General features: G+C 43.3%; 1 protein-coding gene across 8 annotated transcripts in view; it reads left to right on the top strand.

Moving 5' to 3' along the window:
* AOPEP (aminopeptidase O (putative)) overlaps positions 1 to 22,895 on the top strand; it is a 340,341-nt gene that overhangs the window by 127,583 nt on the left and 189,863 nt on the right. For all 8 annotated transcript variants that reach the window (XR_008316388.1, XM_053297171.1, XM_053297172.1 and 5 more), the window contains exons 7-9: positions 2,469 to 2,575; positions 11,784 to 11,886; positions 11,986 to 12,093. Coding sequence is in view for 7 of the 8 variants with exons in the window: in XM_053297171.1 (XP_053153146.1) it covers positions 2,469 to 2,575; positions 11,784 to 11,886; positions 11,986 to 12,093 (318 nt within the window). In the remaining variant the exon portion in view is untranslated. The remainder of the gene's footprint in view (positions 1 to 2,468; positions 2,576 to 11,783; positions 11,887 to 11,985; positions 12,094 to 22,895) is intronic.

Raw genomic sequence — 22,895 nt, 5'->3', positions numbered from 1 at the left:
GTAAAGCACATAGAACAACAGACCCTGCTGGGGGAGAACCGGCATGGCTTCTGCAAATGGAAATCTTGCCTCACCAACCTTTTGGAGTTATTTGAGAGTGTCAACAAGTGTATGGATCAAGGTGATCCAGTTGATATAGTATACCTGGACTTCCAAAAAGCTTTTGACAAAGTTCATCATAAAAGACTCCTGAGAAAACTTAGCAGTCATGGGATAAGGGGACAAGTGGATTGCTAACTTGTTGAAAGACAGGAAACAGAGTAGGGATAAATGGAGAGTTTTCACAGTGGAGGGAAGTAAGAAGTGAGGTCCCCCAGGGATCTGTACTGGGACAGATCTGTACTGGGACAGATCTGCTTTTTAATTTATTCATAAATGATCTAGAAGTAGGGGTAATCAGTGAGGTGGCCAGATTTGCAGATGATGCCAAACACTTTCGGGTAGTGAAATCCAAAACTGATTGTGAGGAGCTCCAAAAGGATCTCTCCAAATTGGGTGAGTGGGCGACAAAATAGCAAATGCGGTTCAGTGTTGGCAAATGTAAAGTGATGAACATTGGGACGAAAAACCCCAACTTCAAGTATATGCTGATGGGATCTGAGCTGTCGGTGACTGACCAGGAGAGGGATCTTGGGGTTGTTGTGGACAGCTTGTTGAAAGTGTCGTCTCAATGTGTGGCAGCTGTGAAAAAGGCAAATTCCATGCTAGGGATCATTAGGAAGGGGATTGAAAATAAAACTGCCCTTATACAAAACTATAGTGCAGTCACACCTGGAATACTGCATACAATTCTGGTCACCACATCTTAAAAAGGACATTGTAGAACTGGAAAAGGTGCAGAAGATGGCAACCAAGATGATCAGGGGCCTAGAGCACCTTTCTTATGAGGCAAGGCTACAACACCTGGTGCTATTTAGTTTAGAAAATAACCTACTGTGGGGAAACATGATGGAGGTTTATAAAATCATGCATGTTGTGGCAAAGTGGATAGAGAAAAATTCTTTTCCCTCTCACATAACACTAGAACCAGGGATCATCCCATGAAATTGATTGCCAGGAAATTTAAGACCAACTAACAGAAGTACTTTTTCACACAACGCATAATCAACTTGTGGAATTCTCTGCCACAAGATATGGTGACAGCCAACAACCTGGATGGCTTTAAGAGGAGTTTGGATAACTTCATGGAGGAGAGGTCTATCAACGGCTACTAGTCAGAGGGCTATAGGCCACCTCGAGCCTCAAAGGCAGGATGCCTCTGAGTACGAGTTGCAGGGGAGTAACAGCAGGAGAGAGGGCATGTCCTCAGCTCCTGCCTGTAGGCTTCCAGCAGCATTTGATGGGCCTCTGTGTGAAACAGGATGCTGGACTAGATGGGCTTTGGGCTTGATCCAGCTGGGCTTTTCTTAATGTTCTTATGAGAGAGATTACCCAAAGTAGTCCCATTGAAATTGTTAGGTAATTCCTAATTTCTCCTTAAATTTCAGTGGGACTACTTTGTGTAATTTTACTTCTCATGCCAGCTATTGCATGCAAAGTATGAATGCCATTGGGGGAAATATATTTGTTCCTAAAATGAAATTGTGAATGTAATTGACAAATTAGAGTAGTCTGTAGGGCTAAAAAACATAGCTGTCCTCCTTCGTGTCCTTCCCTTCCTCTGAGGGAAAACTGTATTTTCCAAATCTAGTATCCTGGTCACAAAATTGCTGATTGTGGCATTAATTAATGTGTATGTAGCCAACAATGTGTAATATTCTGCACACAATCTGTAATATGCTGTTAACGGCTGCATGGATCAATCTGTGACAAGCCTCCTCCCACTGCTGCCTCTCTGTCTTCTGTCACCCTGTCCCTGTACTCATAACAGCCTCCATACCTATCACTTCCCTTTCCTCCCTCAACTCGTTCAAGATCTCCATCTTTACCAAAGCCTTCCCCTGTGCTCTGCTTACTTTGCTCTCCCACTTGCCATTCTCTGACCTCTCCTCTCAGGAGAGCTCTCCTGGAGCCAAGCACAGATATCATCAAAAGCCCCACCAGCTGGTTCTCCACTTTCACATAGGGGCTTTTCAGCATGCCTTCCAGTGGCAGTTCCCGGTGCCCCTGAAAGCCACTCCCCCAGCCAAGGGGCTCTCTGGAGTAGCACCTTATGGGTGCAAGGAGCTTGTATCAGGAGAAAATGTTGCCTCTGTGCATGGCCGGAAGCGCTTTCCCACAGCCTATATCATTCTTATCTTCTGCATAGATCCTAGCATATATATTGATGGTGGATAAATGTTGTATGGTTGTTCTTGTTGTATTACTAGGTGGAGGACAAAAGCTGAGTTACAGGGTGGAAGAAGGTGTCATCCTCTGCAGCTCTTGTCTTCCCTAAGGGCAGCAACTGACAGGATTTTCTGTTGGGAAGTTACTGAGAAACCAGAGAAAACAACTAACAATGAATTGTATGTTTGTGTATCAAACAGCTGCCAGCTGGTGAAGCAAAAGAGCAACAGGATCTGAAAGCCTTGCTGCGCTGGCAGCGGCTTAAGGATGAGCTGCAGAACACTGAAGAAAATCTGCAAATTTTAAGGTACAGTGCAGACTGTCTCTTGTCTTTTTTGCTCTCACTGTCTTTTTTCTTTGTCTGAAATAATTGCATCCAAATGATCTGATTCAATCATTGGGTGGCATCCAGACCAGTGCTCTGCCAGTGCAAAACTCCTTTCTGTTCCACCCACTTTTGAATTTTCCCTCTCTCTAGTCTATAGTCACCTTTTCTGCATCTCATGTTGTGTTCCTTGACACTGAGGAGCAGCTTTCCCAGCAGTTCTGGAGGCTGCAGTGACAAGGTGAAGAAAATGGCTTCTGCTTGCACAACAGCCCAAGCACCTCTTTGTTAGCTAGCTAATGCATCTTCCAAAGGATTACAGTCAAAGTATAATTTCATTTCAAGTTTCATTTCAAGCTGGCTTTTGGGTGGGCTATGGGGTTGAGACAGCCTTGGTTGGCCTGTTGGAAGGTCTCCAATTAGGACTCAACAGGTGGAGTGTAATTCTTTTGTGTGACTCTCTATGTCCATTTCTGGAGATAAATGACCTTAAAACAGTGCTGTATATGCTGGTAGCATCGAGTCTTGACTACTGCAATGTGCTCTACATTGGGCTGCCTTTGTATGTAGTCTGGAAACTGCAGTAGATACAGAATGTAGCAGCCAAGTTGGTCTCTGGGGTTACTGAAGAGATCATATTATACCCATTTTAAAAGAACTACACTGGCTGCCAATATGTTTCCAGGCAAAATACAAAGTGTTGTTATTACCTATAAAGCTCTCAACTGCTTGGGTCCAAGGTAGTTAAGAGAGCACCTTCCTCGTCATGAACCCCGCCATGTATTAAGGTCATCTGGGGAGGTCTGGTTGTGGTTGCCACCCGCTTGGTTGGTGGTGGCTCGAAACCAGGCCTTTTCTATGGTTGGCCTGGGACTTGGAACATGCTTCCTAACAAATTAGAACCTCCCCTTCTCTGGATGTTTTGAAGAAGGACCTGAAAACATACCTGTTTAGTCAGGCTTTTAGTATATAGTTCTAAAGTTTTAGGTTTTAGAGTTTTTATCTGTATTTTAAACTTTGTAATGTTGTTAATATTTTAATGGTTGTGTTTTTAGATTGTGAATCACCCAGGGATTTGCATAAGGGGCGGTTTAGAAATGTGTTAAATAAATAAAAATTTAAAAAATAAAGTAGAAAGAGAAGCCTGGAACAAAATTCTTTTCTTTTCTTCCCCCCACCGGCCTATCAGAATTTTATTTATTTATTTATTTTGACATTTTGTATTTTACATACCTTTCCCCATTTTCCACCCATCACTCCCCAAGCCACACCCCCAAGCCCAACCTTCCACCCCCTAGCCAGCCTTTGTGTGCTAAATGGCTAAAATAGGAGCAATAAATTTGGTGTGAGCATCCTTATAAAACTGGCAATAAAGAATAACATGGGTGATATACTCTATATTCCTTGAGCCGCATGGACAACAGCGCTGATCATAAGGAAGACGTTTGAATTTACCATCAAGTACTGCCAAAGGGAGAATTTTCATTCGCGCGAGGGTCAGAAATCTCCTAAATTTTGGTACCAAGATCTGGTCTAAATATTCAGCCGGTTTATAGTTAAAAGTTTGAGAACCTAAGTATATTCCCTTGGGTAGCCGTGTGGACTCCTCCTGCAAATCTATATCTCGGAGCCGTTGCTTCACAAAGCAAAGCGCCTGCTCTAATCCTCGCCCAATCAGATCTTCTTGAGATGTGCCCAAGTGATGCAATTTTAATTTCAGAGCTGATTTCCCTTTGGAAACGAAACTGTCTAATAACACTAAAGGGGCAAGACCAGCTGGAAAGAAGACCAGGCTTAACCAAAATTTAATTATGCAAAACCATACTTTTGCTTTCAAAGTGGTGATCCCTGCTTCTCTACGAAGGACGGCATTTGCTGTACCCCTGGGTACCTGAAAAATAGCCCTCAGGAATTTAGTTGTTTCAAGCTGAGAGAAATTTTCTGGAGGACCAATCTGCACCCCATAAGGAATTTGGGGATATATCTTGGCCTTCAACAATTTTATACCCGCTGGTATGAAAAAGGCACCCGTAAAGTAATAGAAGGATAGAATAGACTTAATCACATTTGCCATCTGTTGAGCACCTTGGGAAATATAATCAAGATGGGCTTTACGTGTTCCAGTTTGGTGGAATACTACCCCCAAATACTTAAAAACCTTAACCTGTTTAATACTATGCCAATTTATTGTCCATTTAAAGATTTTGGGGTGCTTTGAAAACTCCATTATCTTGGTCTTAGAATAATTGACCTCTAAAGCCTCCTTCTCAGTATACTTACCTAAGGAGGTCAAAGCATGACTTAGGCCTATCCTGGTTTGAGATAAAAGGGCAATATCATCCACATAGAGCAATAATGAAACATGTCTGCCAACAAGTCTGGGTGGGGGGGGGGTGCAAGTCCAAATCATTAAAATGTGAAACTATTGAGTGTATGTAAAAATTAAACAAGACTGGGGCAAGGATGCATCCTTGCCAAACTCCTTTATAGGTAGGAATTTCAGACGGGAGGTGCCCTTTTCTAGAGCATTGTACTCTGAGATGGGTATTACGATGGAAATTGTAGATTAATAAAAGTAAACAGCGGTCTATAGATGAGCGGTCTATAGATGATTCCTTTAACTTCAGCCAGAGTTTGTCCCTAGATATGAAATCAAACACTGCCTTGAAGTCTATAAAAGCAGTAAACAGGGACAATTTAGGTCTAAAGGAATATTTTTCAGCCAAAAATTGCAATGTAAATACTTGATGAGTTGTAGAGAAGCCTTCTCGAAACCCTGCTTGCTCAGCCATTAGGATGCACTGATCATCCAACCAATCCTGGAGTTTCCTCAAAAGATGCCTGGCATATAACTTGCTGACAACGCTAAGAATACTAATTGGTTGGTAATTATTTGGATCCTCCCTTAATCCTTTCTTGTAAAGTGGTACTATTATTGAAACACCCCAGTCCTCCAGGATTCTAGCCAAAGCATCTATGTAAGTAAAAAGAGAAGCAAGGAGGGGAGCCCACCAATCAAGGTTATTACTAACAAATTCAGTTAGGATACAGCCAAGTCCTGGGGCCTTTCCCTTCTTGCAGTTTTTAACTAGTGCTTCGATTTCTGAAACAGTAACCAGATCCCAATTTGGCAATTGACTAGGATTATAATGTTCTATTGCAATATTGGGTCCCTCTTTTTGATATAAATTGGAAAAATGACGTACCCATATTTCAGCTGGTATCACAGATATAGGTGAAGAGGGAACCCTACCCATAGAACCTATGCCAAAATTGAGTTTGGTTTTTAAGTTTGGAGGCAGCAATAAGTTCATCCCATTCAGCTCTTTTAGCCTGTAATTTCTTGTTTCTTACCAGAGTCGTATATTGATTCTTAAGAGTTATTATAGCTGATGGTGCTACGTTAGAAGTACCTGTGTCATACAATTTAAGGTACTGGATAAGTTTTTTCTTAGCCTCCAAACATTCCCGATCAAACCAGGTGTACGAAGTGTATTTAATAAACTTCGAGGGTGCTGGATTCATAGCTGCTAGAGCTGATGTAAAAAAAGTAATCAATTGGTTGTATAATTCGACTAAAGGGGAACTTATACCATTTTTGGAACCTGTAATAATATCTGCCCAAAGGTCAACTACTTCAGAAGAAGAGATTATTTTATCTACACCTTGTTGGAAAACAAGTGTCCATCTAGATCTAATCCAACCCGTTTCCATCTCCTCAGCAAGAGGCTGACAAGCGGAGTAATTCACTGAATGCCAGCAACAGAGTCAGAGAGGAATGGTCGCTTTCAATACGTGTAATAACCCGAAAATCCTTAAGATTGGGTAGCAGGTTTCTAGAAACCGCCATATAATCCAGAAGAGATGGCCTAAATCCTGCCCAATGCAAATATTCTGCTGAGTAATCTGAGGCAAGGGTTCCATTTAGTAAATGGAGGTCAGCTCTTCTAAAGGACTGAATAAGATTTAGACCTGCAAAATTCCCCACAACATCCTTAGATTTCCTAACAAGTAGTGGGGCGGAAATATCATAAGGCGGGGGATGCTGATGAAATTTGGAAAAGAGCAAATCATCACCTGCTGCTATCCTAGCATTAAAATCTCCTGTTACAATTAAATATGAGCTATTCTGGGTTATTTGGAGCTCATTAATAAACAACTCCATTTTCTGCCAGGTCGATCTTATTTCAGCATGTGTAGAAATAGGGGGAATATAAACATTCAATAAAATTAGAGATACGTTACCAAAATCTATCCTAACTGCCAAGGCAAGTTGATCCAATCTACCCAGAGGCATAGATGTAAATTGCAGGGCTATACATAGAGGATTCTTTGTTTACTGCACACTATGTTGCTTTCCACATCACATTTACCCTATGACATCCCATACATAGATCTACATATAGAATATTTAGACATGGGAAAGTGATTAAGAACACGTTTCAGCAAGGAATTTCCCTGGTTAGTTTTAATCACAACTTTGATTTTGCTAAGGTTTTTTCTTAAATGTGTATTTCATTAGATGGTTCTAAACATGTTAAAACATGTTGAGTCGATTACTTTACAATTAAATACAGCCTTTAAGCTAGATTTGGTGCTATAGGTTATTCTTGTAAACAGGCAAAGTATTTAGTATGAACACCAGTGTATAAAGTATGTACAGGAAAATGTTTAATTCATTGTTAGCTTTGCTTGTGTTTTGTTTCAGAAAACATCTCAACCCATAGTTGCCCATAGTGTGCATAGTTATGCGTGGAATTTAGGGAGTCTTGCATATACTACTGCCCATGGATTTATGTGTAATCCTATGCACAGAAATGCAGCCCCAGTCTCTAGTTTAAGGAATTGTATGGGGAAATCTGAGTATGGAACTGGGCTTTTTACTTATTGTTGAACGGTGTGCCCTTTGCACTGTATGTTGCTTTTTCAAGTATCCTCATTTGGAAAATCAGCTTGCAATGCCTCAAGCAGTGACCTATGCACAAACTCCAAGGAGGAGCTGCCATAGATTGTATGGAAGCCCTATGGTGGCTCCTCTATCAATGGACCTGTATGACCATTGGTTATACAGGTCCATTGATAGAGGAGCCTAGTACTGACCCCAGTGCTGAATAGATTTCCTTGGCTGGTGCATAATAAGGGATCAATAGCCAAGACTCTGTGTGAAGGCTGCCTAAACTACTTCAGAGCCATCAAAGCATATATTTAATTTTATTATTTGTTTGTTTGTTACATTTTTATCCTGCCCTTCCGATTCATGGCAGTGCACATAAGAACAGCCCTGCTGGATCATGCCTAAGGCCCATCTAGTCAAGCATCCTGTTTCACACAGTGACCCACCAGATGCCACTGGAAGCCTACAGGAAGGAGCTGAGGGCATGCCCTCTTTCCTGCTGTTACTCCCCTGCAACTGGTATTCATAGGCATCCTGCCTCTGAGGCTGGAAGTGGCCTATAGCCCTCCGACTAGTAGCTATTGATAGACCTTTCCTCCATGAAGTTATCCAAACCCCTCTTAAAGCCATCCAGGTTGTTGGCTGTCACCACATCTTGTGGCAGAGAATTCCACAATTTGGAATTCCAAAATGTACATGGTTTCTCTGCTCCCCCACAGATTTTATTTTCACAACCACCTTGTTGGGTAGATTGAGGGGTTGGGCAAGAGAGAGACTGACTGACTGACTGACTGGGCCAAGCTAATTTAAATGTACAGGTGGTTCTTGTTATTTGTGGGAGTTCGTTCTCATGTATAGGTGTGAATATGGAAAGGGCAAATAACAAAACCTTGAGTCAATGGGAATTGGGGGGTTAGGTTCTTGGGTGTAAAAAAGGTCCAAAAAAAGCAGAAAAGAAGGGAATAAAGCATAGTAACTTGCTCTCCAGGCCTCTAGCTCTCTAGAAAGCCCCACCACCTGCAAATCCTTCAGATTTTTGAGAACATTTTGGCAAATCTTGGGATTTTTTTTTTAAGAGCCACAAAATGACTCCATGCTGCACAACGGTGGCTGGAAATGGGTGGCCGGTAGTCATTTCCGGCCACCCAAGAACCACAGATAGGCGAATTTAGCCTATTTATTAAACTGTGGATAAAGAAACTAGGTCCCTATGACCCAAATGCAGATATGTGAAACTGCAGGTGCCAGACCACAAATAATAAGGGCTATCTGTAATTTGCTCTTTTTAAGGTTGATCCTAAACAACAACTTAATGTTTGTTCACCATTCTTTAAAATATTGGAAACAGTTTGCAATATCATCCAAAGAATCTTCCATTGTGCCCCAGCAGTGTCCATCCTCTGAGTTTCTACATCAAGCCTGCACATAACTATAGTCTTGTTATAAGCTTCTTTCATAAATGATTATTCATGTTATTGTATATACAAGGTCACACAAGTCACAAATTTGCAAGTGTGTAGCTTGACAATAGGTGCAGACAGAAAAGACAGCCTTATCACGAACTACCATGCAGCTGCAGCCAACACAGCTGCTGATTGCTAGAGTGACTGGGTATCTTTTGTGTTATTTTTGTTCCAATAAAATATTTTTTTGATAGTGAACATGGCTTGTTGTGATAGGAGGCTTATCTGGGGACATGCTTTCCTAATTAATTGCTAAGGAATCACATTGGTCTTACTGCACATTAATTTTACAGCAGGCACTCTGAAAAACAAAACCTGTGTCTGTATGTATACTGTGTAACTAAATACATTTATGTCATGACAGAGCCAGAATATCTCTATTTCTTTTAAAGCTGGAGAACCCTTGCTTTTGAGACTGAGCCGTCTCCTCCTCCTCCTCCTCCTCCTCCTCCTCCTCCTGATATTTATATACTGCTTTTCAACAAAGTTTGCAAAGTGGTTTACATAGATAGATAGATATGATTCCTTGTCCCAAAAGACTTACATTCTAAAAAGAAACATAAGGTAGACACCAACAACATCCGCTGGAGGGATGCTGTGCTGGGGTTGGATAGGGCCAGCTCCTGTCCCTGTCTTTCTTGCTCCTCTTATGTGCCTCTTCTGGCTTGTCAGGGTAAATGTCATTGTTCCAACTATAAAGGATTTTGTCCCAGTGAAGTGTAGATCATAGCTAGGGGACATCTAGGAATAGAGATCATGAAATATGAATTTACACAAGATAGTCATACAGACTCATGTGCTACATTACACAGAAAGAGACTGGGTTTGGTCCATGTATACTGCATGTAGAATGAAGTTCCTGCAAGGGAACTTGCCCTCTCCTCTGCACAGCAGCTCCCTAAGCCTTCCCAGAGGCCTCTCTTGAGGGTTTGGGGATTCTCAGAAACAGGATGGGATGAGCAGGATGCAAGTGGAGGGAGAATTGCCCAAACTAGACAGAGGCAACTTCAGCAGGTAAAGCTCCTATCTGTATATATCCACCGAATTTTGGGCAGCCCCCCCCCAAAAAAAACCTCCTGTGTCCTACTCCATCTTGTTTCTGGGGTTCTGCAGCCTCAGGAGAGACATTTTTAGGGGTGCAGGGGGCTGCTGTGCAGAGGAAGATCAGGAGGTTCCTTGTGGGAACCTCAGAATACTGTACATAAGATCCAACCATTTTCATCCCTTTTTCTATAAAGGCTGTCCAAAAGGTGGGATGTATAAAGCGGGATATAAGCTTGGATAATTTAACCTGCCAGCCATGTTACCTTTAATTAATTACTTTAATAGCATTTTCCAAATGTTAACAATGGCCAGAATGCCACAAAATAAATCCAGAAAATACAGTGTTGCTGCCTTAAAACATGAATATTAGATAAGAGTGAAATCTGTACAGAGGGAGGCAAAAACAGATAAACGGATGTTCTATATTGGAAGACTGAGATAAGCTGATTCTGTGCGAGACATAAGGTCATGAATATTAGGAAGGAATTGGATAGACCACTTTTATTCCCCCCCCCCCAAAATACAAGAGTGATATATATTTTTAAATGAAACTGTGAGCCTAGTTGTAAAAGGATCTCAGTGGATGCCAGTTTATATCACCTTTAAAACCTCCAAATCCAAGCAAAGGTTAGACTGATGTCAGAGATGCTGTCAGGATAGCATATCCTGTCTTAGGCCAAGATGATCCTTGTTTCTCTGCCTTCACAAATATTCTGCTGCAGCTCTTTGAAATTTTGTCATTTGCACCCACAAAGAGCAGCAGCAGATTTAGCCATGTATAAGTTCTCCCACACAGCACTTCAGTTTCCCAACATCAAGTCTGGAAGTGATTCAATGAAGCAATGACTACCTCTGTGGTACAGATAGCTGCAGCACTTTTTCTTAGGCCATATCCTGAAAAAAGCTGAAGCAAACATCTTCTTAGCTAGTTTCTCTGTGACAGAATGGTTCAACTTGGGCAGAAAGAGAACCAGATTCCATAACCTTTTCTTTTCTCCAATCAGTCATTTAAGCTGATGAGCTCTTAGTGCTAAAGAAAACTAGTAAGTAATATATATGTCTGGCAAGGGTTTGGTAACTGACCATCCGTTGATGAAGAATTCACAGTTTGAATTTGTTGTGGATATTATTGTCCTTTTGGATGGGAATGCTGGGAGTAGAAGACCTTCACTTTCAAAAGCTCTGACTGCTTTTCTTTTAATGTGCATGGAAAATTACAAACTAAAGTAAAAGAAAAAGGAGAGCTTAAGCCTGTTTTCAGCATATTAGGCATAGATGAAAGAAGCTATTCATCCTTGCAGGTGTAGTCTTGTGAGTTGCTAAGCTCGTGTTCAGGTAAGAGTGGCCAAAATATGTAGCTGGATGTATTGAATTCAATATCCTTCATTCCTGTTTTCCTTCCATCTAGAGTGTTGCAATCTCTTCTCATTTCCTTTCATGCATAATGTGACGTTCCTTTCTGTGTAGCATGTCTTAGCGGTATGCCATGTGATATGATGTCATGTCTGGGAGAAGAGTTAAGTAGCTTCACACCAGCTTAGAACTGGCTATTAGTTTAATTTCAGCTGCTTGTAAAACTGTATATAAAGTTACATTAGAAAAGTGCATTTCTCTACTACTTTTCTCATTCATCATTATGAATGATGTTACCTGTATCAAGTATGAAATCTCCTACATAGCAGACTATTACATTGTGCCTAAAGTTTCAAAAAAGTTGTAATCAAGTGATTTGATAATGAAACTTTATTAAGCATCATCCACATATACAAATCTTGCATTGTTCTTTTAGGCCCAACAAAGAGAACACTGGCAAAGTGAGTGAATCTGGAGCATCTGTCATCAAACATGGTCTTAATGCAGAAAAAATCTTCATGCAGGTTCACTATCTGAAGGTCAGAATGCTTTGGTGTTCTCAATATTATAAATAAGGATCTTTTTATACTTGTAAATTATAATATACTTATAACCATGTTTGTCTTGTTGGCTTCTAGGGTTATTTTCTTCTGCGGTCTCTGGCTGAGAAGGTTGGAGAAGCTACATATTTTGCCTTTTTAAGAAAGTTTGTGCGGGCCTTTCATGGACAGTTGATACTCTCTCAGGTACTTGTACTTGTTTCCCATTTTGTTGCAGAAGAGTTTCCCCTGATTTGTTGCAGAAGAGTTTCCCCTGAGTTTCAACTGATTTGGCCAGCTGCTTCAACTAATCAGTCCAGGGGTGTGGCAAGGTTGGAGTGGGCCCAGAGACAAGATTTTAAAATGCTCCCCCCCCACACACACTGAAGCTCAGCTCATGAAGTAAAGAAGTCTTAAATGAGGCTGAATAGTGGTAACAAAAAGCATAGTAAAAATTCTGTCTATCTATCTAAAACACCTATGTGCCACAATAGAACATCATCCTAAATTATTTTTTAAAAGGTTTTGTAAATTGTGGATGATGCAAGTCATTTAATGGTACTAGAGAAAGACGTGCTGTTCTGGTAGCTCCAGGTCTTAACATTCACATCAATTTCAGAGGATAAATACAACTGAAGGAAGCCCAGGCGGTGCGCAGCTGGGAAAGTCAGTCATGTGACTTGCCTCTGGGGACCCCCAAGGCAGTGGGCCCCCAGACAAGTGTCTCCCCTTGCCCTATTATAGTTATGCCCCTGAATCAGCCCCAAATCACCCGAATCAATTTGGGTTATTTGCATGCCATTTTAAGACCCATTTTACTGGACAAACGGGCCTCAAAATGGCACTCCCCCCTGGGGACAGCTGGTATACCAATTGCGATCTCCTTACCCTGAATCGAGTCATCTATTTTGAGGGTGATTCAATTCAGGGCTGTATTTGCAAATCACCCCCGATTTGACCCAAATCAATTTGACAGTAGTAGTGTAAGGTACCCCCTGCTGTCAAACTCCATGTGCTTTTGTTTACAAACAGAAACACATGGCTGGGGAATGACATCATTTTTTATTTTTATTTATTTATTTATTTGATTTGTATGCCGCCCTTCCAAAATGGCTCCTGGGAGCTGTCAAAATGCACTTATGTCACCAGAAATGGTCAAAGGAGGGGCTTACATCACAGGAAATGGCCCTTTCCGGGGTCTGAAACCTGTTCCTATTGGTCCAGGGTGGCTAGGCGTGTTCATAGAGGGGTCACATATCCACCTTCAGGATATGCCTGGACGTATTCTGGGGTAGGAGTGGAGGGTGGGGGCCAAACTTCAAGGGGTGAGGGTGTACCCCTAGTTCTGACCCTTTCCGGTCACATAGGGTCTCCTCTGACCATTTCCTGTGACGTAAGCCCCTTATTTGACCATTTCCGGGGATGTAAGAACATTTTGACAACTCCCATGTTGTCAGCACCCCATATGGGCACCATGACATCATTCCCCAGCCATGTGCTTCTGTTTGTAAACAAAAGCACATGGAGTTTGACAGCAGGCGAGTACCTACACTACTGACAGTGAATTGAATTGCACACCCTTACTGTGCAATGGCTGATAGCTTCCTTATTCATCATGTATTTTATAATGTAACTCAGCCCCCAATACACTGTGGTATGACCCGTGCCTTGACTTCTCAGGTATTTCCTGTAGTGAGTCAGTTCTACTTCCTTTCTCTTTGGAGAGCAGATTTTATTTATTTATTTATTTTTGCGTTTCTATACCTCCTTTCGTTAAAAGAAAACCCCAAGGCGGTTTACAAAAATTAAAACATACAATAAAAGCAGTAAAAACATCAAGCAATAAAAACATCAAGCTAAAAACATATAAACAAGCATAAAAACATGACAACAGATAACAGATAAAAACAGAGAAGCCGCAGTAAAAACGATCATGTAAAAGCCTGGGTAAAAAGCCAAGTCTTTAAAAGCTTTCTAAAAGCCGTGATGGAGTCTGAGGAACGAATGGCCACCGGGAGAGCATTCCAGAGTCTAGGGGCAGCAACAGAGAAGGCCCTGTCCCGAGTGCACGAAAGCCGGGCCTCCCTCATTGTCGGCACCCGGAGCAGGGCCCCCTCAGATGTCCTTGTCAAGCGGGCAGCAACCCTTGGGAGCAGGCGGTCCCTCAAATACCCCAGGGCCAAACCGTTAAGGGCTTTAAAGGTCAAAACCAGCACCTTGAATTGGACCCGGAAACGAACCGGCAGCCAGTGCAGCTCTTTCAAAATGGGGGTGATATGTTCCCAACGGGCAGCTCCAGATAACACCCTCGCTGCCGCGTTTTGCACTAACTTCAGTTTCCGGATATTCTTCAAGGGCAGCCCCACGTAGAGCGCGTTACAGTAATCCAACCGCGACGTGACTAAGGCGTGGGTAACCGTGGCCAGATCTGCCTTCTCGAGAAAGGGACGCAGCTGGCGCACCAGCCGAAGCTGTGCAAAGGCACCCCTGGCCACCGCCTCCACCTCAGCTTCCAAAAGCAGAGCCGGGTCCAGTAGTACCCCCAAGCTGCGTACTTGCTCCTTCAAGGGGAGTGCAACCCCATCCAGAACCGGTAAAATCTCCTCATCCCGATTGGCTCTCCTACTGACCAACAGTACCTCTGTCTTATCCGGATTCAATTTCAGTTTGTTAGCCCACATCCACCCCATCACGGCCTCCAGCCCCCGATTCAGGGCATCCACCGCCTCCCTAGGATCAGATGACAAGGAGAGATAGAGCTGAGTGTCATCCGCATATTGCTGACAACTCAGTCCAAATCCCCGGATGACCTCTCCCAGCGGCTTCATGTAGATGTTAAACAGCATGGGGGACAAGACCGATCCCTGCGGGACCCCACAGGCCAACAGCCACGGGGCCAAGCAGTAGTCCCCCAGCACCACCTTCTGGACCCTCCCCTCAAGAAAGGACCGGAACCACTGCAACGCAGTGCCTCCGATTTCCATACTCGAGAGGCGGCCCAGAAGGATACCATGGTCAATGGTATCGAACGCCGCCGAGAGGTCCAGCAGAACCAACAGGGACGCACTCCCCCTGTCTAGTTCCCGGCGTTGGTCATCCACTAGAGCAACCAAGGCAGTCTCAGTCCCATACCCGGGGCGGAAGCCAGATTGAAAAGGGTCCAGATAATCCGTATCATCCAAGACCCTCTGCAGCTGGGACGCCACCACACGCTCCATCACCTTGCCCAAGAAGGGAAGGTTAGACACAGGTCTATAACTGTCCAGGTTGGAGGGATCAAGGGAGGGCTTTTTTAATAGAGGTCTTACTACCGCCTCCTTAAGGCACGATGGCATCCTGCCCTCCCTTAACGAAGCATTAACGATCACCTCCAGCCATCTGCCTGTCCCCTTCCTGGCAGCTTTTATTAGCCATGAAGGGCAAGGGTCAAGAGCGCACGAAGTCGCCCACACACTGCCCAGGATCTTGTCCACATCCTCAGGCCGCACCAACCGAAAAGAATCCAAAACAACGGGACCAGATGGTACCAGAGGCACGTCTGCCGGAACTGCCAAAACTCTGGAGTCCAGGTCAGCACGGATGCAAGCGACTTTATCTGCAAAGCGACAGGCAAACCAATCACAAAGAGCCGTAGATGGCTCCTCCCCCATTGTCCGGGGGGATGTGTGGAGCAATGTTTTCACCACACGAAACAGCTCTGTTTGCCTGCACTGAGCAGACGCAATGGAGGCGGAGAAAAAACATTTCTTCGCCGCCCCCACCGCCACGGCGTAGTCCCTAAAATGGGTTCTAGCCCGTGTTCGATCGGATTCGTGACGACTCTTCCTCCAGCGTCGCTCCAGCCGTCGTCCGAGTTGCTTCATCGCCCTAAGCTCCAAGGAAAACCAAGTAGCAGAACGGGCTCCACCAAGCCGGAGAGGGCGCTTGGGGGCAACTGTGTCAACAGCCCGGGCCATCTCTCCATTCCAGAGATCAACCAAGGCCTCGACAGGGTCACCAGCTCTGGACACTGGAAACTCCCTGAGGGCCGTCTGAAATCCAAGCGGCTCCATAAGCCTCCGGGGGCGGACCATCTTAATCGGCCCACCACCCCTGCAGAGGGCAGACGGAGCAGTCAAACTAAACCCCACCAGGTGATGATCTGTCCATGACAAGGGAGTGGTCTCAAATTCCCCCACCTCCAGATCATTTATTTCCCGGTTGGCAAAAACCAGATCCAGAGTGTGTCCTGCCACGTGGGTAGGGCCCGATACCAATTGAGACAGGCCCATGGTTGCCATGGAGGCCATGAAATCCTGAGCCGCACCCACTAGGGGGGCCTCGGCGTGGACATTGAAATCCCCCAAAACAATAAGCCTGGGGGAACCCAAAGCCACCTCCGAGACCACCCCCGCCAGCTCAGGTAGGGAGACTGAAGTGCAGCGGGGTAGTCGGTACACCAGCAGAATCCCCAGCCTATCTCGGAGGCCCACCCTCAAGGACAAACACTCGAAATTCTGAGATTGCCTGACCGGGCACCTGGAAACCGGAAGAGTCTCACGAAAGATGACTGCAACGCCTCCTCCCCGACCCTCGAGGCAGGGCTGCTGCACGATCTGGAAACCTGGAGGACAAAGCTGAGAGAGACCAACCCCGCCCAGCGCATCCAACCAGGTCTCCGTCACACATACCAGGTCAGCACGCTCATCCACAATCAGATCGTGGATGAGAGATGTTTTTGCGTTAACTGACCTGGCATTCAGCAGCAGCACCCTAATCCTCGAAGGAGTGTTCTCAGAGCTCCCTAGGGTCAGAGGGTTGGGAGAAGGGCCGGAAAAAGGAACAGGTCTCAATTGCCTGGACCGATTTCCCCTGTAACGGCCTGCCCAACTCCCACCGCCATACCTCCCTCTGCCCGCTACCCGTGATATTGCCGCCCCCACTCCAGACCCACTTTTTCGCTCTCCCACACACATACCCCCAGACTAACACACCACGGCCACTTGGCTTAATAAAAACCAAAACCAGGCTTATATAGACTCCTGCTAGCTTCTCGATTAAGGGAAGACGGATCTTCAGGCAGAGGAGAGAGATCTTCTGAGCCCCCAGGCAGCTCGCCCCACAGCTGAGAGCCCTTGTGCTCTCGCCCTTCAGCTCGCACCAAGAGGCTTGCGCCCCTGGGCCAGCCTGCCCTATATAGTGGCAGAAGCCCCATCTCAGCAGCAGCCCAGGAGATGTAACACACCTGGAGAAGAGGTGGGCAGAAGCAAAAGACAGTCAGTGCCCCACCCAAGCTGTTCCCCTCTTCCTTCTTCTTCCCCAAGCCCTGGGCCAGCCTGCCCTATATAGTGGCAGAAGCCCCAGCTCAGCAGCAGCCCAGGAGATGTAACACACCTGGAGAAGAGGTGGGCAGAAGCAAAAGACAGTCAGTGCCCCACCCAAGCTGTTCCCCTCTTCCTTCTTCAGATGGGAGCATCTCTCTCCCCCCTCCTCTTATTCAATATATAGCTCATAGTTTGGATAAGTTGTTCCTATCTCAAATGTACTTAACGTAATAAATCTTACTTACTTTATACTGCACTACAATCTCCATGCTTGTTCTTGACTAACTGTAACAATAAGGCTTTGCACTACTTCGTAACTGGAGTGGGCATCTTCCTCTTGGTGCTTTGCTAAACAATCACAAATTACAACCAGACCTAGAAATATATATCAGAACCCCCTGGCAAAAACATGGGCTCCCCCTCCCCGCTACAGTATACTTTTATGAGCTGATTTTTAAAATTAAAACCAACATTTGAATCTTTGCAAAATTTAGTAGCGCTTATGTTGTTAGAATTAAGATGGATTTTACAAGTAAATATTTGGAATATATAATGTTCCTTACTGGACCAGAGCAAAGTCAGTTTAGTCCAGCATTCTATTTCTGTCAGGTGTCAACTGTTGGAAGCTTATGAGCTGAACATGAAATCATGAGTTCCTGTTCAACATGACATGAAAGCATACTAGTACTCACAGGTATACTGCCTATGAACAAGAGGGTTCCATTTAACCATCATGATTATAAGCTTTTGATATTTCTGTTCTCTAAGAATGTTTATAATTTTGATTTAAAGCCATCTAAGCCAGTGGTTGTCATCATATCTCATAAAGCTGTTTGTTTTGTTTTACTTTCACCTAGCTTTTCCTCCAAGGAACTTAGAGAGACTTACATATGGTTCCCAAGTGGTCTACCATCCAGGCATAGCTCCATGTTGAACTCCTTTAGTTTTAGCTTCAGCAGTTGAACCTTATCATGAGCCGATGGTAATGGCTTCCATAAGTGTATTCTGCATTGTCTGTCCTGAGCCTACTGTCAATCTATTTTATATAGTGACCTCAGGTCTAGTACTATAAGAAAGGCAGATAGATGTATTTCTATCCACACTGATAATTACTGTATTTTATAAATCTATGTCTTACTCTGCCAGTTGCCTTTATTCTAAACTAAAAAATCCTAAAATCTTTTACCTATTTTCGGATAAGGAACTAGTCTGAACTCATGATCATTTTGGCCTTTACTGTCTCTATTCTAGTTCCCATATTTATGAAAAAGCAGATAGACTGGAATGGTATATCAAAGTTAAATAATATAGCAGATGTGTGGGGTGGGTGGGTCCACAAACTGAGAGAGGGAAGGAGGGGGATAGTACCCTTCCTGAAGATGTGAGCAAAGGTAACCACTATACCCCTTTTTAAAAAATGAAGGCAAAGAGTAAATATTCTCCTTTGTGGTTTCTTTGCAGTCCCACTTATGATCTGCACATGCACAATAGCTTTGTGTGTGTCTACACAGAGAACTGCTCAAAGAAAAGCAGTTATAGATAAATGCAAACTTGATTTTTTGTATACATTTGCTAATAATTCTTGACGAGTGCAAAGAACTTCACAGTTATTTATTTCTCTCCCGACAGCCTGATAAGGTAAGTTATAGTGCCATACACCAGCCCCATTTGACAGCATGGGCTCTTTTAACCTAGTAAGAATGACAATGATATTCAGAGTTCTCAGGCAGATTGTACATGGATGCCAAAAGTACCCCCAGATGTTCTCAGAATTTTACTCAGACATTTACCACAATAACCAGGGCTTCTGACATATATCCTCCATAGAACTACTTCTATAGAATCCTAGTAATTATCTGAACTCATTCCATACCTTGTGAGTCCTGCTTCATCCCCCTGAAAGATGAACAAACTGGGTTCAAATAAAAACATCTCCAAGAGATGCCAGAATATTGTCCTGTTTGAACCTTGGCCATGTACAGGTAAGCATCCAAAAGAGCCTTGAGAAAGGAGAGGAGTAAGGAAAATCTGGTTTACTGTTCAGACCTCTACTGATGGCACTCAGTTGCTTTTCAAACAGCTCAATTGCATAATTTCTATTTATCCATATATTTTCTTCCAATAACTCATCACATTGGTTCCTGTTCATATTGGCTGTGACTTTGCTTGTGACCAGTTATCTTGGTTATCATATATTCACCTTCTTTTTTGCCCAGGACATGCCCAAGTGGTGAAGGCTCTCCCTGTCCCCATGAACCTTTCCTCTCTCCAGTGCATGACATTTAATCTGCAGTATAGTGTCTTGCCTCAGAGGCAAGCTAGATATGATGGCAGTAGCCGTGGTGTCAAAATTTGGTTGACATCAAATTCTTATAAATGCTGATCCCCCGCCCTGCAACCTCCACTTTATAAGAATTCCACACAATCTGCATTCCAACATAAAGGATCTTGCTGCTGTAACATCTAGTTTGCTATAAATCCATCTGTGTGAGATTCATATCTAAGTTAGGACTTCAGCTTGCATATCCCATATCTATGCCCAACACTTTATCCATAGTACCACATTAAAGTAAAATAAGATGGTTAGACGTTTACACCACATGAAAATGAAACAAAATGGGTAGGCAGACGCTGAAAGACAAGACCATCACAGGCCAATTTGCAAAGCAAAAAGAGAGTGCAGATACTTAAGTCTTGTGGGAAAAGAAAGAAAAAGATGTTTCAGTATCATGCCCAGCCCTTCAGTGACAGGAGGAGGGCTGTGGGTCTGCAAGAAGCCTTCAGCATCCTTGCACTTGAAGGCTTCTTCTGCATCAGATTGGGTATGGCGGGGGGGGGCAGATTTTCTCCTCTCTCTCCTCTCTCCAGAAGCCCTTTCAGCTTATATAAATCTGTTCCTGAGGGCTGTGTGACCTTCAGGATCAGTTTTATAGCAGTTGAAAGGGCTTTAGAGGGAAGGTACAGATGCAAAAGGTGCTGCTCCTCCACCTCTATCCAGTTCACTGGTTCACTACAGTGTTGTGGACTCTCAGCCCTCCTTCTGTCACCAGAAGGCTACGCATCATGTTGCCTATGTAAAGTCAAAATTGTAAAGCTATTACTTCATAGAAAGATGTGAATAGTAAAATGTATTTATACAGGGGAATTAGAGGAGGCTTCGTGACTACTTATCTGGAGCCTGGTACTTAAGATATTACTTGAATCATTTTGGGTAGTGTCATGTTAATGGGAATGAGTGAAACTAATGACATTAAGACAGGCATTTTCCTTCCCCCAGCACAACTTGGCCTCCATCTTCCTTCACACCACGTTCAGCAGGCCCTTGCAGGAGTGGGAGACAAAAGGCTTCTGTGTGTGGAATGTATGGAGGCACACTGTTGACCCCGAAGCCCCCTCCCCCAGTCAAGTTCCCTGCACTGGCACTGCTAAACTGCTATTGTTAAAGACCTGGCAGGGAGAGAGGGAGAGGACCCATCCACTGTCAGGCTGCTACCAATATATGAGTAAGGGGGGAAGATGAGCGTAAGATGACAGCCTTATGATAAAACAATCTCACTCCCATCTTGTGTACTCAGCCCACAGTGGCTCAGTGTTCTGTCTTGTCATACTGACATCTTCTTTGTTAGTATTGCCTAAATACCAGTTAGAGGGGAAGACGTTTCTCAGAGAAGGTTACCAAAATTATAATGGTGGCAGTGTTTGCAACCCATTCAGAAATGTATTTATTTTGCTGTAAGTTTCACTGAGTTCAGTGGGACTTCCTGCCTGCGAAGTATGGTTAAAAACAAGTCTACAATTGCATTATTTCACTTACATGAAAACCATTGGATAGGGTAAGAGAATTCAATTTGCTTCAGTCAGATCTGCTAGCCTGACATGAAATCAATTTGCTTAGCAAATTGCATAAATATTGCAAAATGTTGGAAGATGTGTGCTCATAAGGCTATTAGTCATCATAGTACGGTCATGTTACAGTAGAGTTGCTAATCTACTAGTCATTTTCTCTTGTGCCCCAGCAGCCTGCTGCGAAATGTGGGTTTATAAACTATCCAGCTGTTCTCTGACCAGATGAAACTTTTCATTCTTGCTCCTATCCCAGAGGCAAATGTTTACAAACCAGACTTTTAAAACTGGTCTGCTTTTTGTTTTGTTTTGTTACTTAGATTTTTGTTTCTTACTTTTAATTTTATTAAAGATTTCTTATACTCAGTTTTGAAATTTTCCTCAATGAGAAGTAGTGGTCTTTTGTTTGGTATTGCAATTGCAGGACACTCATACAAAAAGTTATGATGATGAGCATTAGAACAAAATAAAGAGACATTGAGGAAGGCACTTCCCACCATAACATCCATCCATTTTGTGCTGCAGTTTTAAGATTTTGAGTGATCATGTCCTGGAACACTTTCACTATCTTTGACATACTATTATGGGGTAACCTGAACAGTTTTAGGTCATTTTTAGAAAGGATGCTGATCTATGTCTTTTAAAAAAAATTTCCTTTATCTGCACAATTAAATAAAGACTAACATTTGGTCATAATGGGCATTCCATCTTAAAACTATTCTCTTCTGCTATAAAGTTTTCAGGTCCGAAAACTGGGTGATTTGTTTTGGACCCGAATCAGGCCAGCTAGCACAGGGGTGATTTGTTTTGTCCACAAATTGCCCAAAACAAGTAGATTTGGGTACAAATCATTTTATACCTGAATCGATTCACACATCCCTAGTTATTAATAATCTCAAGTGTCCTATTTGTGTCTAAAAGGTATTCTTTTGTTCCTTTTGAAGACATCCTTAGTCTTGACTTGAGCGAAACCTGCCACAGCAGAGTTCTCAAACTCTTTCTTCAGATCCAGTCTACAGTGAATTTTATACTCTCAGCTTTGTTGTGTACTGAGACAGAATTCAGTGAAGCTGGTAAAAAGTTCCACTCTGACTTTCAGTTTAGCTAGCTAAACCCAGGGGTGCAGCCAGGTAATGTTAGAGCTTGAACCTAATGGCCTTATGAGGACCCTCTTTGCTCCCTGGTAATTTCAACCCATTGCTTCTAGTCATGCCCTAGGAAGCAACAGAAAACTAGTCCATTCCTCCATATATATAAACATAGGCCAAATCCTTGTTTCATCATGCCAATGAATTCAAACATTAAAACCACAACACATGCTCCTTGCTTCACAGTTCCCATGCAGACCCTCTGGATCACAAACCAACTTAAACAAAGTGCATTTGTGGGTGGTGGGGGAAAATTGTTGTTTGTTTATTTGGATGTTAATAGTTCCACTTTCACTAGGTGTGAAGTACACTACAGATAGTATAACTTGTTCTGGCAGCTTCACTGCAGCAGGAAAAAAATTCAATTAAAACAACAGGATCGACTGATTTCTCTGAAATAAAAAACAGAAGAGTCCTGCCATCCTGTCTGTCATCTGTGCCCAATTTCAAAGCCCGAGGTGGGAGCAGAAATTGAGTCCTTTAGCCTATTCTGTAAAGACAAATGGCAGGTTTCCTCCACATGGGGGTGGACGGATGATCGGGGATGGGGGAGCACTTCAGTTCCAGGAGTTCGTGTAATTTTCTGTCATGAAACAAGCCACTTGTAGAACTTTTTGAAGTTTTTTAAAATTAAAAAATATCATTAAAAACCAACGGATTGACTAATCTGCTTCAAAATAAAGTCCTGCCATTTTGTCTTACATTTGTGTCCAAT

The sequence above is a fragment of the Hemicordylus capensis genome, chromosome 2 (genome assembly GCF_027244095.1).
Source record: "Hemicordylus capensis ecotype Gifberg chromosome 2, rHemCap1.1.pri, whole genome shotgun sequence".
Taxonomy (NCBI): domain Eukaryota; kingdom Metazoa; phylum Chordata; class Lepidosauria; order Squamata; family Cordylidae; genus Hemicordylus; species Hemicordylus capensis.
This window is presented reverse-complemented; position numbering and strand designations above follow the sequence as displayed.